The sequence below is a fragment of the Aulostomus chinensis genome, chromosome 8 (genome assembly GCF_037954235.1).
Source record: "Aulostomus chinensis isolate RoL2024-O1b breed Wild chromosome 8, RoL_Achi_v1.0, whole genome shotgun sequence".
NCBI lineage: Eukaryota > Metazoa > Chordata > Actinopteri > Syngnathiformes > Aulostomidae > Aulostomus > Aulostomus chinensis.
The window spans coordinates 2,169,641-2,182,231 of NC_141327.1; the positions used below are offsets into that span (position 1 = coordinate 2,169,641).

The following is a 12,591-nucleotide window of genomic DNA, read 5'->3' on the forward strand; positions in this document are numbered from 1 at the left end:
CCCCCCCCCCCCCCCCCATGGAAAACCCAACTGGACGCAGGACAGCTGAACTCTGCTGTGACTGATGGATGAGGGTTCCTATTTTAGAAACATTCAACCTGAGAGCAGAACCGTTTGGCAATGAACTCTCATCTGAAGAGAACAAACCTCAAGGTCCTCTCACCAGCTGTTTCTTTCTTGAAGTTTTTGTTGTCGGATGGAAATTAGTCAATGATCACAAAGTGTGATCACATGACCAAAGTATGACCTGCTGTTAAGAGGGAGCCATCAAGGTGGTCCCGTGTGCTGTCCTGGGCTCTGGAGAGCAGCTGGACTCTTGCTGTCTCTCGTCCTGGTGTCTCTGAACCCGCTAAAACAGGCTGTGTAACCCACCTCTCCCCTTGGCCCCCCTGCGTGTGCACCTCCTGCCACGCCCTCTCCACTGTGATTGGTCACCATTCCTCAGAGGGGCTGGCGAGCGCTGCCAAGTTCAGAGTAAACAGAGAACGTTGCTAACAACCGCTGTTGTTTGATTGCTGACACCAGCTCAACACAGCCGGACGCCGGTCACGTGATCCTACGGCGTGGTACTGGCCCAGGTCATGGAAACTCTCCTGCGTGAAGTGAACAAACAAGCTTTTGATGGTCTGGAAAAAACATCTCTACCAAGCTGGCCTGCTGCTCGCCTCTGCGGGAAAGCAACTAAGTTGACTTTCCTGCACACCTGAAGAAAACCATGTGGAGCCATGGCAGGGTGTTACACTATGAAGTGAGCGGGGGGGGGGGGGCTGCATACAGGGAGCACGACCATATATGTACGCACGCACAAACACACACACACACACGCACAAACACACACAGATACTACAAAATGAATGAGTTGATCCTGTTGGGAGGGACGAGGATCCGCTGCGGATCTTTCCTGGTGGTAACCCTAATCAGACCCGGGAGAACGTGCAAACCTGGCACAGAAAGGACCTGGGACCGAACCCGAGACTCGCTTGCTTGAAACGGGGATTCCCAGGCTATTGAGAGTCTACTTGGTGAGCCAGAACATGCTTAAGTTTGACAACTACTCTGTTTGACTTCAGACACCCAGACAGTCGAGCAGCAACCAATCTTTCCAACGTCTGAACGATAGAGAGCCTGAAGTCCTGGACTCAAACCTGGAGGCGCGTTCCAAAGCCTCCCGGCGAGGTGATCCATGTGTGGTTAAAAGCTCCCAGACTGAGCCGATGAGTGCTGGCTGCTGACATCCAGCAGGACAATGTTCTTCTCTGGTTTCAAGCTCCGGGGAGTCCCGTAATCGTAGATGTGATCTGAGCTGTCCAACATGTGCGCAGCTGACTCTTCCGTTTACGTCGCATCAACCTGAACCTGATTTCTTCCAGCTTGGCATCTTCAACTCATTGTTGTTGCAGGTCTGCTTCAGTTTAAGACGCTCACATTGTGTTAGTCTGACGTGAAAGCTCTAATTAAACAGTAGTGACCCACACGCAGCTGCATGGACACAGGCAGCCACGATTTAGGGGCTGTTTATTAAACATTGATCATGTGACCTGGACTGGACAGGAAAAAAATTCCATGGGCGTGGGCGGCGGGGAGACCGTGATAACATCTAGTCTGCTGTGGTGTCAGTGAGGGCTCCGCCCCCAGAAAGGCTTCCGCCTGTCTTGACTCTCACACAGCGAGTCTCACCGTACGTGAACTCACGGAAAAAAAGCTGAATTTTCAGCGGCAGTAATTTTGTGGGGAAGAAAGCTGGAAGCCTGTTGGTCTGTAGGTTAAACTGCTTGTGTTGAAATCTGCCTGGAATCTTAGGAGACGATTAGGCGTGGAAAACAGATGAGTCACCATGATTGGGGCCGGTCGTGCGTATTGGCGGGCAGAGTGGTGACCAGGGTGTTGCGTCAGAATCTGTCTCGTGTGTTGATGACTGTTGGAGGCGCTTGTTGCCTGACGATTGTCAGCTCGGTGGCGTGAACTCAGTGGGTGCCCCGATGTGGAGACGTAGGGCAGCGGCCATTTTCATGGGTCCTCAACAAAGTTCACATATAAACGCAAATTGCAATCAGACTTTGTCGTCACGAGATAATGAAACGTGTGAACTTGGGATAAAACCTTTAAGAAGCTAACGCCACTCGCTGTCGTGTGATGAGGACGTAGCCCCCCCTTAGAAGATAATGGCATAGAATAAAGCAGCAAATATGGCCTTTCTGGGCTTCCGTAGAGGGTTATATGTTTACACACCCAAAATAGCAGCAGGCAGCGTTCAGGTAGACAGTTGGGAGCAGGTCAAACACGCTTTGGAAGCAGCCAACAGGCGCCGGGCCTCATGAAGAAACACTTGGACCGCAGATTTGTTCTTAAATTTCCATTTCCAAGAATTGGCTGGATTCACTCATATTTTCCTATTTGGGATTTTCTCTTAGACATGAACCAAAAACCTACGAGTACTGCAGACCTGACGATTCAAAACACACACACACACACACACACACACACACACACACACACACACTTCACCGACTGTAGTTATTTGTGTGAAATGGTCTAAATACCTGAGCAGATTGTGAATGTGGTGTTTGGAGCAAACTGGAAGCACAGAGAGAGAAGCAGCTTCCCCTCGATGTTGATCACATTTTTAGATGTCACTCCTGCTCCCCTCTGAATGAGGGAAGGCCGTCTGGTGTGTGATTGTGCGAGAGTTCGTGTCACCTGGGTTCGTTCACACCTCACGTCTGAGTTCTTCTCTGCAGCGGGTTTTGGAGGAACACGAGTACATTTAGAGTAGACACTTAAAATAAACCCATTGTTTCTGGTAGGAAATGGAGTGTTTTATATATGTGTGTGTGTGTGTGTGTGTGTGTGTGTGTGTGTTACCTCTAATGGTTGTAAACAAATTCACAGAGGCAGTAAAATACAATGGGCTGCTTAACTCACTGTCCGTTTGACTGGCGTCTAATACAAAGGCCAGTGTGTGTGTGTGTGTGTGTGTGTGTGAGTGAGAGAGACAGGATGGCCTTGCTTATAGTGAGCAGTCGTATTGTTCCTTTAGTTGATTGTGTGGTTGTTGAATTGCTGTTTATTATCAACAGTACAATAGTAGATGTGTAAATGTACTGAAGGACAGGGAGTGAGATAACATTCTCATGAAGTCATACTTTTGTAGTGCATGAATGCGCATATATATATATATATATATATATATATATATATATATATATAGTTTATTTTAATTGTCATCACACATGAATGTCTACAGTCGGGGGGGGGGGGTGAACTATGAGTAATTTCACTGGTCGGACACTGAGTAACGATCCCGTGTTTCCTGGGACGTGTCCTGGTTCTGGTTAGGGTTAGTTGGTCGTTGGTCGTTGGTTGGTTGGGAGATCAGTGATGCCATCTTCCTCTGGATTATTATGTTGCTGCTTGTCAGTTTAGCCTCCGTGACTCCGCTGCTGGTCGTCCGTGAGTCGCTCTGCTTCAGGCGGTGTTTATGATGCAGACGTGGTCATCGCCATTGTTGTTTCAGTAAAACAAGATTTGTTCCAAGGGGTTTTTTCAGTTTTTTGATGGTCAAATAAAAAAATGATGTCTGAGGGCCCTGAGGAGGAGAGCCTTCCTCGTTTAGCTTCACCCGACCGTTAAATGGCTCACCCACTGAGAAAATATCCTCGCCACGCTCAGGTGACCACACCTGTCAGGTTGGCTGCTCGTCCTCAGGCCATCGCTGAAACACTCCTCCTCACTCACCGGTGAACGCCAGCGCTATCAGACCCTGTTAGAGAGGTGCCCAAGAGGAAGTTCCTCATCATGATCGTTCCATCTCTGACTCATCATTGATAGCGTGTGTGTGTGTGTGTGTGTGTGTGTGTGTGTGTGTGTGTGTGTGTGTGTGTGTGTGTGTTTTGTTTGGCAGGAGTGTGTACCACAGGAATTTCCCAGGCAGCAGAATTGACTTTCCCTTGTACAGCTCCTGTTCTCCCACTTTCATACAAATAACTACAGTTGGTGAAGTGTGTGTGTGTGTGTGTGTGTGTGTGTGTGTGTGAGTGTGTGTGTGAGTGAGTGAGTGTGACGAGTGGGTCTAGGTCACATGATTTATTTGTGTCATCACATCTGCTTTTTGAAAATCAGTTTCACAAGAATGTGCCTTAACAAACAAGTGAAACCACACCCTTGCGCCTGTGCGAGTTAAAGATGGCGTTCATTATTTATTTGTCAGTTGATGGAAACCTGGAACTCTGAGACCGAATCCGAGTCACAAAATCAGAAATCCGTTGTGTGTTCATCAGGATTTATTTGATCATTAAATGCCGCTAATGAGGACTGGAGGGCCGGCGCGGCACCGTGGTGGTGATGCTAGAGAAGGAGGTCAGCGCCAGGGCAGGAGGCCCTCAGGTGTTGGCCAGGTGAGCGTTTCACCTGAGTTTATTTCTGGACAAGTGTTTCTTGACAATAATGTTTCCAGGGTCTCATTTCTGAAACGGTGAGTAGGACTCTTAGTGAGAATGCACGCAGAAAACGGAATGAAAACAGATTCAGAATTATAAAACCTCTCACCTGAGAGCAGTCTGTCCTATAAATCAAGCCTACCTGGAATCCCCCTCTGACCCCGCCCTCGACACGCCCACACTCAACCGTAAGTGGGCGACACGAAGCAGCTCATGAGTGATTGACGCCAGCCGGCTGATCAGTGGCTGCTCGCGGTGAATCGCCATAACGACCCCGAGGAAGAGTGAGATCATAAAGCACGAGTGCCGTTGCAGTCGTCTGACTGATGACATCAGACTCTAACAACATGATGTCATCAGTCAGAGATTTGCTTGGTGAGATGTTGTGAGCTTCTTCGTGGCGAACTCGTCCGTGTTGTGATTATTTTGGACCGACAGTGAGGATGAGGAGGATGATTATTTACTGACATTGATCAAGTGATGAAGATGAGGGAGATGAAGGTGTTTGGCGTGTGCGTGTCTGCGGTGATGTCACGCGGGTGAACTACAGGCCTACGTTTCCTCCCTGGGTTCTGGTGTCTGCTGGCCCTCACTGTCCGTGGTGCTGAACCAGCAGGCCGCTCCAGGCACCGACCTCCACTCAGCTCAGTGTCACGCAGACTTTGTAACACTGTGAGTCACTTGTGGCAGCTTCCTCGCAACATGTCACTTCCTGTTGCCAGTAGGCGGTGCTATGACAGGACTTGGCGAGGGGGCGGGGGGGTCAGTAAACCCTCGAGTTTATCACCAAAACAACAGAGGAGCCATTTTGACACAGGAATCAACATCCTCATGTTTGGGCCTTGTTGTTGTCCAGAACTGGGCAGCCTGGGGAGGAACTTGCACCCCCGGAGCCGGAGCTCCACCAGGTGCAGGACCAACCATGTGAAGAGGCGGGGTTTGGTCCTGCACCTGGTGGAGCTCTGGCTCAGCTGCGCGTGGACTCTTTTTCTCTGATTGTACATCCGTTCTTATTCAGGCTGCTGGCAGTTTGGGAGGTGTGTGTGTTCACCTGCTGCCTGCCGTTGGGAGGTCACCCACAGAGATCGTCTCTCCCATCTGAGCTGCTTTATCAGATTGACGCCACTTAGTAGACGTGGGCCTGCAGGAGGCGCCCCGGCGGCACTGCCCGGCCCGTGTTCGTATCCTGGGTGACGACGTCTCTGTGCTGCATTTCAGGACTCTCCACCACAGCCAGACATGGAGCAGAGGTTGCGTTCCGCCGCCAGCGTTGATGAACTCATGAGCCTCATCTATCCGTCCTACTGGGCTGCTCTGAAGTGCAGATCCAAGCTGTCTGCTGCCGCCGCCTCCAGACTCCCTCAGCGGGGGCAGCCCCCCCGGCTGAGGCCGCTGGCAGACCCAGAAGAGCCCACATTCGCTGCTGCCTACCTCAACCTGGATATTCTAAAAAGTAGGTTTGCTGTTGTATTGACATGCCGATGAACATGGCGTCTGTGTTGTGTGTATCTGGTCTGTTGTTCTTGTTCACAGTAGGAACGAGACGCAGGTACAACGTCGTAAGAAGAAACTGAATCCTGTATAACTGCACAGTGGAATGAGCTCCAGTTGTACTGAATAGTACACGTTATCTTGCAGTATATTGTTAGGTTACTACGTCTGAGTGTGTCTTTCACTGTGATTTGTAAAATATGGGTGTAGTTATTACATAATCACACTTCTATGTTTTTCCCACTTTGACTGATTGTTACCGCCTGCATACACATTGCCTGGATGTGGATCTGGATCAGAACCGGTATTTTCCTTCTAATATGTCTGGAAATAACTTGACCCGTGCAGGTATCGAGTCGGAGTGGAGGAGGACTCAGTGCCTGCCCAGGGAGGCGTGTGTCGACGTGGCCAGGGAGTTCGGCGCTCCCACCAACATCTTCTACAAGCCCCCGTGTGTGTCCGTCTACAGATGTGGAGGATGTTGCCACTCTGAAGACAAACAATGCAGGAACATCTCCACAGGTTACCTCAGCAAAACCGTAAGCCCCGCCTCCCTCCGCTTCTCCTTTATGCTGGAAAGCACAAGTTCTGCTGCTCTTGAGTGGGTTCATACAAATGGTGCACATGCTGTGTGTGTGTGTGTGTGTGTGTGTGTGTGTGTGTGTGTGTGTGTGTGTGTGTGTGTGTGAGAGAGAGAGAGAGACTGAGTGACTTTGGAAGTTTGTGATGAGTGTGAAACTAAGTTACGTGTTTGTGGGTGGGGCCTGCAGCCAGCGTCGCTCTGGTGTCTGAGCCAATCAGCTGTTACCATGTTTACCGTTCTATTTCTTACTGGTTTTCTTTATCAAAACTGGCCGGTTCCCAGTTGCACAATAATAAGAGCGAGTGTAGCACGCCAGCTGTGACCGTTCCAGCGGAGTCTCAGTGCTTCGTTCAGTGGTCCAGAGAGTGTAAACACTCTTAACTGCACCGAGTGAAACATGCAGCAGCTTTGGTGTGAAAGGGACTTCAGAGTCTTTGGTTGACCATAAATGTCACATGACACACTGTCATTTCCACTTGGAAGAACTGTGAAGTCATTTTTAATGATGTGATTCTTTATTCAGAGGATTCAAACTGTTCTTGTGTTGTCCATGTGATATGAACTCACATATCAAATTGTCCAGTTTTTTACTGAGACAATAACAGTAGAAGAAGCTGCAGACAGTCAGACTAGAGAGCACCGGAGCATCAGGGTGGGGGCCTGGACGCTCAGGGCGCAGAAACACAGATGTGATCTGGCAGTCCTTGAAACTCCTGGAGGAGCACAGAGATGAAGACCTCCCACACACAGTAGCTGAGGCTGGATGTCAGATATGAGAAGTTGTGGAAGTTCTGCTGCTCCTCCTCCTGCTGCTGCTGCTGCTCCTCCTCCTCCTGCTCCTCCTGCTCCTGCTCCTGCTCCTCCTGCTCCTGCTCCTGCTCCTCCTGCTCCTCCTGCTCCTGCTCCTGCTGCTGCTCCTCCTCCTCCTGCTCCCCCTGCTCCTGCTCCTGCTCCTCCTGCTCCTCCTGCTGCTGCTCCTGCTGCTGCTGCTGCTGCTCCTGCTCCTGCTCCTCCTGCTCCTGCTCCTGCTGCTGCTGCTGCTCCTGCTGCTCCTGCTCCTCCTGCTGCTGCTCCTGCTGCTGCTGCTGCTCCTCCTGCTCCTGCTCCTCCATCTGCTGCTCCTGCTGCTCCTGCTCCTCCTGCTGCTGCTCCTGCTCCTCCATCTGCTGCTCCTGCTGCTGCTCCTGCTCCTCCTGCTGCTGCTCCTGCTGGTGCTCCTGCTCCTCCATCTGCTGCTCCTGCTGCTCCTGCTGCTCCTGCTGCTCCTGCTCCTCCTCCTGCTGCTCCTGCTCCTCCTGCTCCTCCTCCTGCTCCTGCTCCTCCTCCTGCTCCTCCTGCTGCTGCTCCTGCTCCTGCTCCTCCTGCTGCTGCTCCTCCTGCTCCTGCTCCTGCTCCTCCTGCTGCTGCTCCTCCTGCTCCTGCTCCTCCTGCTCCTCCTCCTGCTGCTCCTGCTCCTCCTCCTCCTCCTGCTCCTCCTGCTGCTGCTCCTGCTCCTCCTCCTGCTGCTGCTACTGGTCCTGCTCCTCCTGCTCCTGCTCCTCCTGCTGCTGCTGCTGCTGCTGCTCCTGCTCCTCCTCCTCCTGCTGCTGCTGCTGGTCCTGCTGCTCCTGCTGCCTGTTGAGTCATGGCAGGGACTCTGTAGACCTCTGCACGCGTGTCTTGTATAAACATGTCGTGAAGATGGAGATCACCCAGGAGACCGTCCTCCTGCAGCTGGACGAGGAGCTCTGAGGACGTCATGCCTCGATGGCATTCCAAACGTGTTTGCGGCGACAGCTCACAGACTGAAGATGGATAACCTCACTCGGTGTGTTGTAGGATGTATTTGGCGGTGGAAGTTTTAGGATCCTGAGGAGGAGATGGCGACGGTGGTGTTCCTGCCGCTCTTAACCTAGCATCATGTAGCATCATCGCGTCCCCCTGCAACAGCCCAACCCACCTGTGTCTGGCTGGGGGTGGGCGCTCCTGCGTCTGCATCAACTTTGACTCTGGACTGGTGGGTGTTTGGAAATATTAAGTCGTTATAAAAACCTTATCAGTTGAAGCTCTGTGTTTCAGTGGATTCTCTGTTTCTGCCTCGGCCTCAGAGACAATGGCGCCGGTCCGTCAGCTGCTGAACTCGTTCCCGGCGAGCTGTCGTTAATGGACTCACTCAGCGAGTGTGTGATGCCTTATTGTTTCATCTCAGCTGCTTTATTCATTTCCTCTTACCTTCATGAACTGGCAGCGGCTGATTAGATGAACTGTCAGAGCAGGAAGTCTGTCTGCTGAAGCCAGAACTCATCAGGTGTGTGTGTGTGTGTGTGTGTGTGTGTGTGTGTGTGTGTGTGTGTGTTAGAAGAGTATGTACTTTGTATGTTACATAGATATGATGTGTGATATGAATGACAGTGAGTGAACTGGGCTCAGTGGTGCAACGCTCGTGTTCGGTCCTCTGACAGCAGTAGGAATCATCTGGACTTCCTGTAAACTGAGCTGCATCCAGACGTCCGGCCCGCTTCGAGGGAAGCGTCCACATGTTTCCACCTCATCTGTGTGTACTGGTCTGTTTCCTAGTGACTCCATTTTGGTGATGAGGTGTTGTCTTTTCACTAAAACTGCATGTTGCTCGATGGCCAAAAAGCTCAATTTCAGACGGACCTGATCCTCCTCCCTCGCCACAGGTCTGACCTTTTATTTAAGTAGGATATTTGTTCTGGTCTGGCAGTTCTTCTATCAACACACACACAACGATTTCATTAATTATCAGACTTGAATTAGATGATGCAGCCCCACCTGTCCACGTGTAATCATATGAAACAGAGCTGGAGCAGTTTTTGACGATACTGTTGAACCTCCGTGTGCATCACCAGGTGTGTTCATGCAGCTCCAGACAGCTGAGGTCACCACATGCTTGCTACGTGCTTGTGTAGCCGCCATGATCAAAGTGACACGACCCCAGACGTCCCGCGTCTTGCTCTCCCTCACCTTCCCCTCCAGCTTCCTCCTGCACGCCCTCTCATCCTCTTTCGGGTAGTTTCAGCTCTTCCTGTGTCCGGGGTCGTGGAGCTGAGAAGGTTTCCGGCCTCCTCTCCTCCACCCAGCTCCTCCTTCACTTGCTGTATCTTGCTTCATCGGTGTCACGGCTCTTGCCTCCTCCGTTCTGCACCACGCGGGCGTCTTTGCTGCCTTTGGCTGTCCATGTATTCCCATGGACTTGCAGGAAGGTCCTAGAACAGAAATTAAACTTAGTGCAGTGGGAATAAAGCTCTCCCTCTGATGAAAGCAGCGCTGACTGAACTTTCATGAAAAGAGGTTGAGCTGCGAGGCTGGCAGAGGTAACGCGGCTCTGGCTGCGCAGCCACTTTGTTTATGACATTCTTTCAATCCACACATTTTTTTCTCACTGCTGTTTTTGGCTGCGGCCTCAGACGCCTGGCCAGAGTTCTCACATTTACATAAGCGACGTGGTACGTCATCTGAATGATTGCAGACCAGATTGATTATTTACAGCTCATCTGAATTCAGTTGACTTTCTTCAATGTGCCTGAGAATAATTTGTCCTCTAATGGATGTGTGGAGAGGTCCAGTGGGCCTGTTTCTGTTAACAGCATGCCTGTGGTTTGTTTCATCATCCTGGAAGTTTTACTGTGCTGATTTGCTTTGGCAGTGGCTTGAAGCAGCTGGCAGCCATTGAGAGGTTTTGACACTTAGCAGGTAATAGAAGTGGCGCTAACGAGTGTAATTTACTGTTTGACTGACTGGGAGTCTCTTTGAGTGTTTATATCTGTCTGTCTGGTCTTTGCATCAGAGTTTAATGACACCTGCTGTCATGTGGAACCCTGGTGTGTTCCGTGTTCTTTAATACTTCACATGCTGATGATGATATTTGTCAAACAGCTGTTTGAAATAACCCAAACTAGCTGGCACGCTGGTCGAGAGCGGTAACGTTTCCTCTTCTCTGCACGACTGATGCTCACGAGTCTGTGTGTGCGTATTTTTTATAATCTTTGACTGAAAATGTTAAAGATGATGTTTCGACCTCGTGTCTGAGTCACTAGCCTGCTCTGTCTTTGTTACTATGAGGATGTGTTCTGCTGAAAAGTGAGAGACCTTCCTGTTTCAGAAGAATCTGAGCTGGGCCTGAAGCTGTCTGGCTAATCCTCCTCTAACCCTGCTCCCTAGTACAGGCCCTTGTTGCCCCGTTGGCACCTACAATGACACTGCACAGCTTTTAGAAACATTACAGCACTGGTAACAGTTTAAGCAAGATTGGAAATTCCCTGTTCTCCCTGTTCCTGCTGGGTTCTCTCTGGTACTCCAGCTTCCTCCACAGTCCAAAGACATCAAGAGGGACCAGGTTAATCCAGACTCTAAATTGACCGTAGGCGTGGCTGGGAGAGCCAATGGTTGTCTGTCTCTATGTGTTGGCCCTGCTATGGACTGGTGACCCGTCCAGGGGGAAGGATGCTGGGATAGGCTCCACCCCCACCACCCTCAACAGGAGAAGAGGTAGAAGATGGATGGACATTCCTCCCCAGTTTCCTTTGCCCATTGTTTTATCACGTGGGTCAAAAAAATTCATTGATTCATTTGAAAAACAAGTCAAGAATCAAATGTCCTCCTGTCAGATATCTTAGTAAAGCTTGCAGCAGCGTACGTATTTTTTTAAAGCCATTTGACATTTGCCTTCCTCAGTTATCCAGCACCAGATGATGAGGCATTTCTGAGCCGTCCTCTGAGTTGACGCGCTGGGAAGCAGCGGCTGGTTTAGTCATCTGTCCCTCACTCGTGTGTCATTGTTTTTTTACATCTTAATTTACGACAGTGACAAACTGATGTCTCCTCTGGGTTCAAAAAGAGCTGCGTGATGTCTTAACAAGCTTCTGTTTGTCATCGGTTTTCCGTTCCCTTGTTGGGAAACAGCTTCAAAACAGCAGTAAAGCTCAGAAGGCGCTCCAGCAGTGTCAGGGCCCTGACGCAGTCGCTGCAAAAACAGACCCTGCTGACAGGAAGTGACACCTAGTTGGAGCGTTTGCGAAGTGCTACTCACCAAAAACATCGCCGCAAATTTAAGAAACATCTGACAGTGAACTTTTCAACCCATGACCTCAAAGAGCGCTCCATTCTGGTGTGCGCTCTGTCACCATGGTAACCACTTAGCCAGGTCAAAAATACTGGTCAGCCTTAACGATGTCCTCATTAGGATGAGAGGGGAGAGACAGTTTAAGCTGTTTGGAGTCTTGAATTGGGGCCATTAGGACTAATTAGTTGTTATTCAGGCCATTCAGTCCAGTGAAAGACTGAAGTGGATCTCAGGGTTTCTTTTCTTCTCAGTCTTCATCGGTGCCATGTGAAAGCCAAAGCCCAGCTCCTCCTCCTCCTCCTTTTCACTTGCTTGTTTTCTGCTGGATAATGTTGGAGGATTCCTCCATCGGCTCCAGCCCCCCCCCCCCCCCGACAACCCTCAACAGATAAGAGTTATAGAAAACGGGTGGATGGATGGATGGATGGGTGGGTGGTTGGGTGGATGGATGGATGGCAGTGATGACCTCAGCTGGCCCAGTGGAGGCTTCTGCAGCCCCCGCCGCTCGCAGGTCACACAGACCTTTCCTCTAAACTCTGTTCTGTGTGTGGCTCCTTCATGTCACCCTTTGTGGTGATCGACAGCAGGAGCAGCCTCCCGGTCTCTCCCTGACTCACCTTCTCTTCCTCTGCAGCTCTTTGAGATCACGGTGCCAATCACCCAGGGCACCAAGCCAGTGACCATCAGCGTTGCCAACCACACGCAGTGCAGCTGCCTGTCCAAGCTGGATGTCTACAAACAAGTGCACAGCATCATCAGGAGATCGCTGCCAGAGTAAGACCTGGAATACGCACGCACGTACACATGCATGCATGCACGCACCTATCGAATTGAAATCTGCAACATTTTAAAGACCACTTGTCAACTGTGGTAAACAGGAGGTTTAATTCATTCACTCGAGGACTGAATAGGTCAAAGGTCATAGGTCAGCGTCACCTCGCGTGTGTGTGCAGTATGGTCCTAGCCTCTTGAACATGAAGACTCAGGAATGCCTTCTACAACTTAACTGCAAACAT

The 12,591-nt window shown here is 50.6% G+C and overlaps 1 protein-coding gene across 1 annotated transcript in view; it reads left to right on the forward strand.

The window, feature by feature from the left end:
• The window catches only part of vegfc (vascular endothelial growth factor c), a 42,429-nt gene that overhangs the window by 19,106 nt on the left and 10,732 nt on the right, over positions 1–12,591 (forward strand). The window contains exons 2-4 of the mRNA XM_086210031.1: positions 5,655–5,889; positions 6,276–6,466; positions 12,210–12,349. Coding sequence (XP_086066157.1) covers positions 5,655–5,889; positions 6,276–6,466; positions 12,210–12,349 — 566 coding nt within the window. The remainder of the gene's footprint in view (positions 1–5,654; positions 5,890–6,275; positions 6,467–12,209; positions 12,350–12,591) is intronic.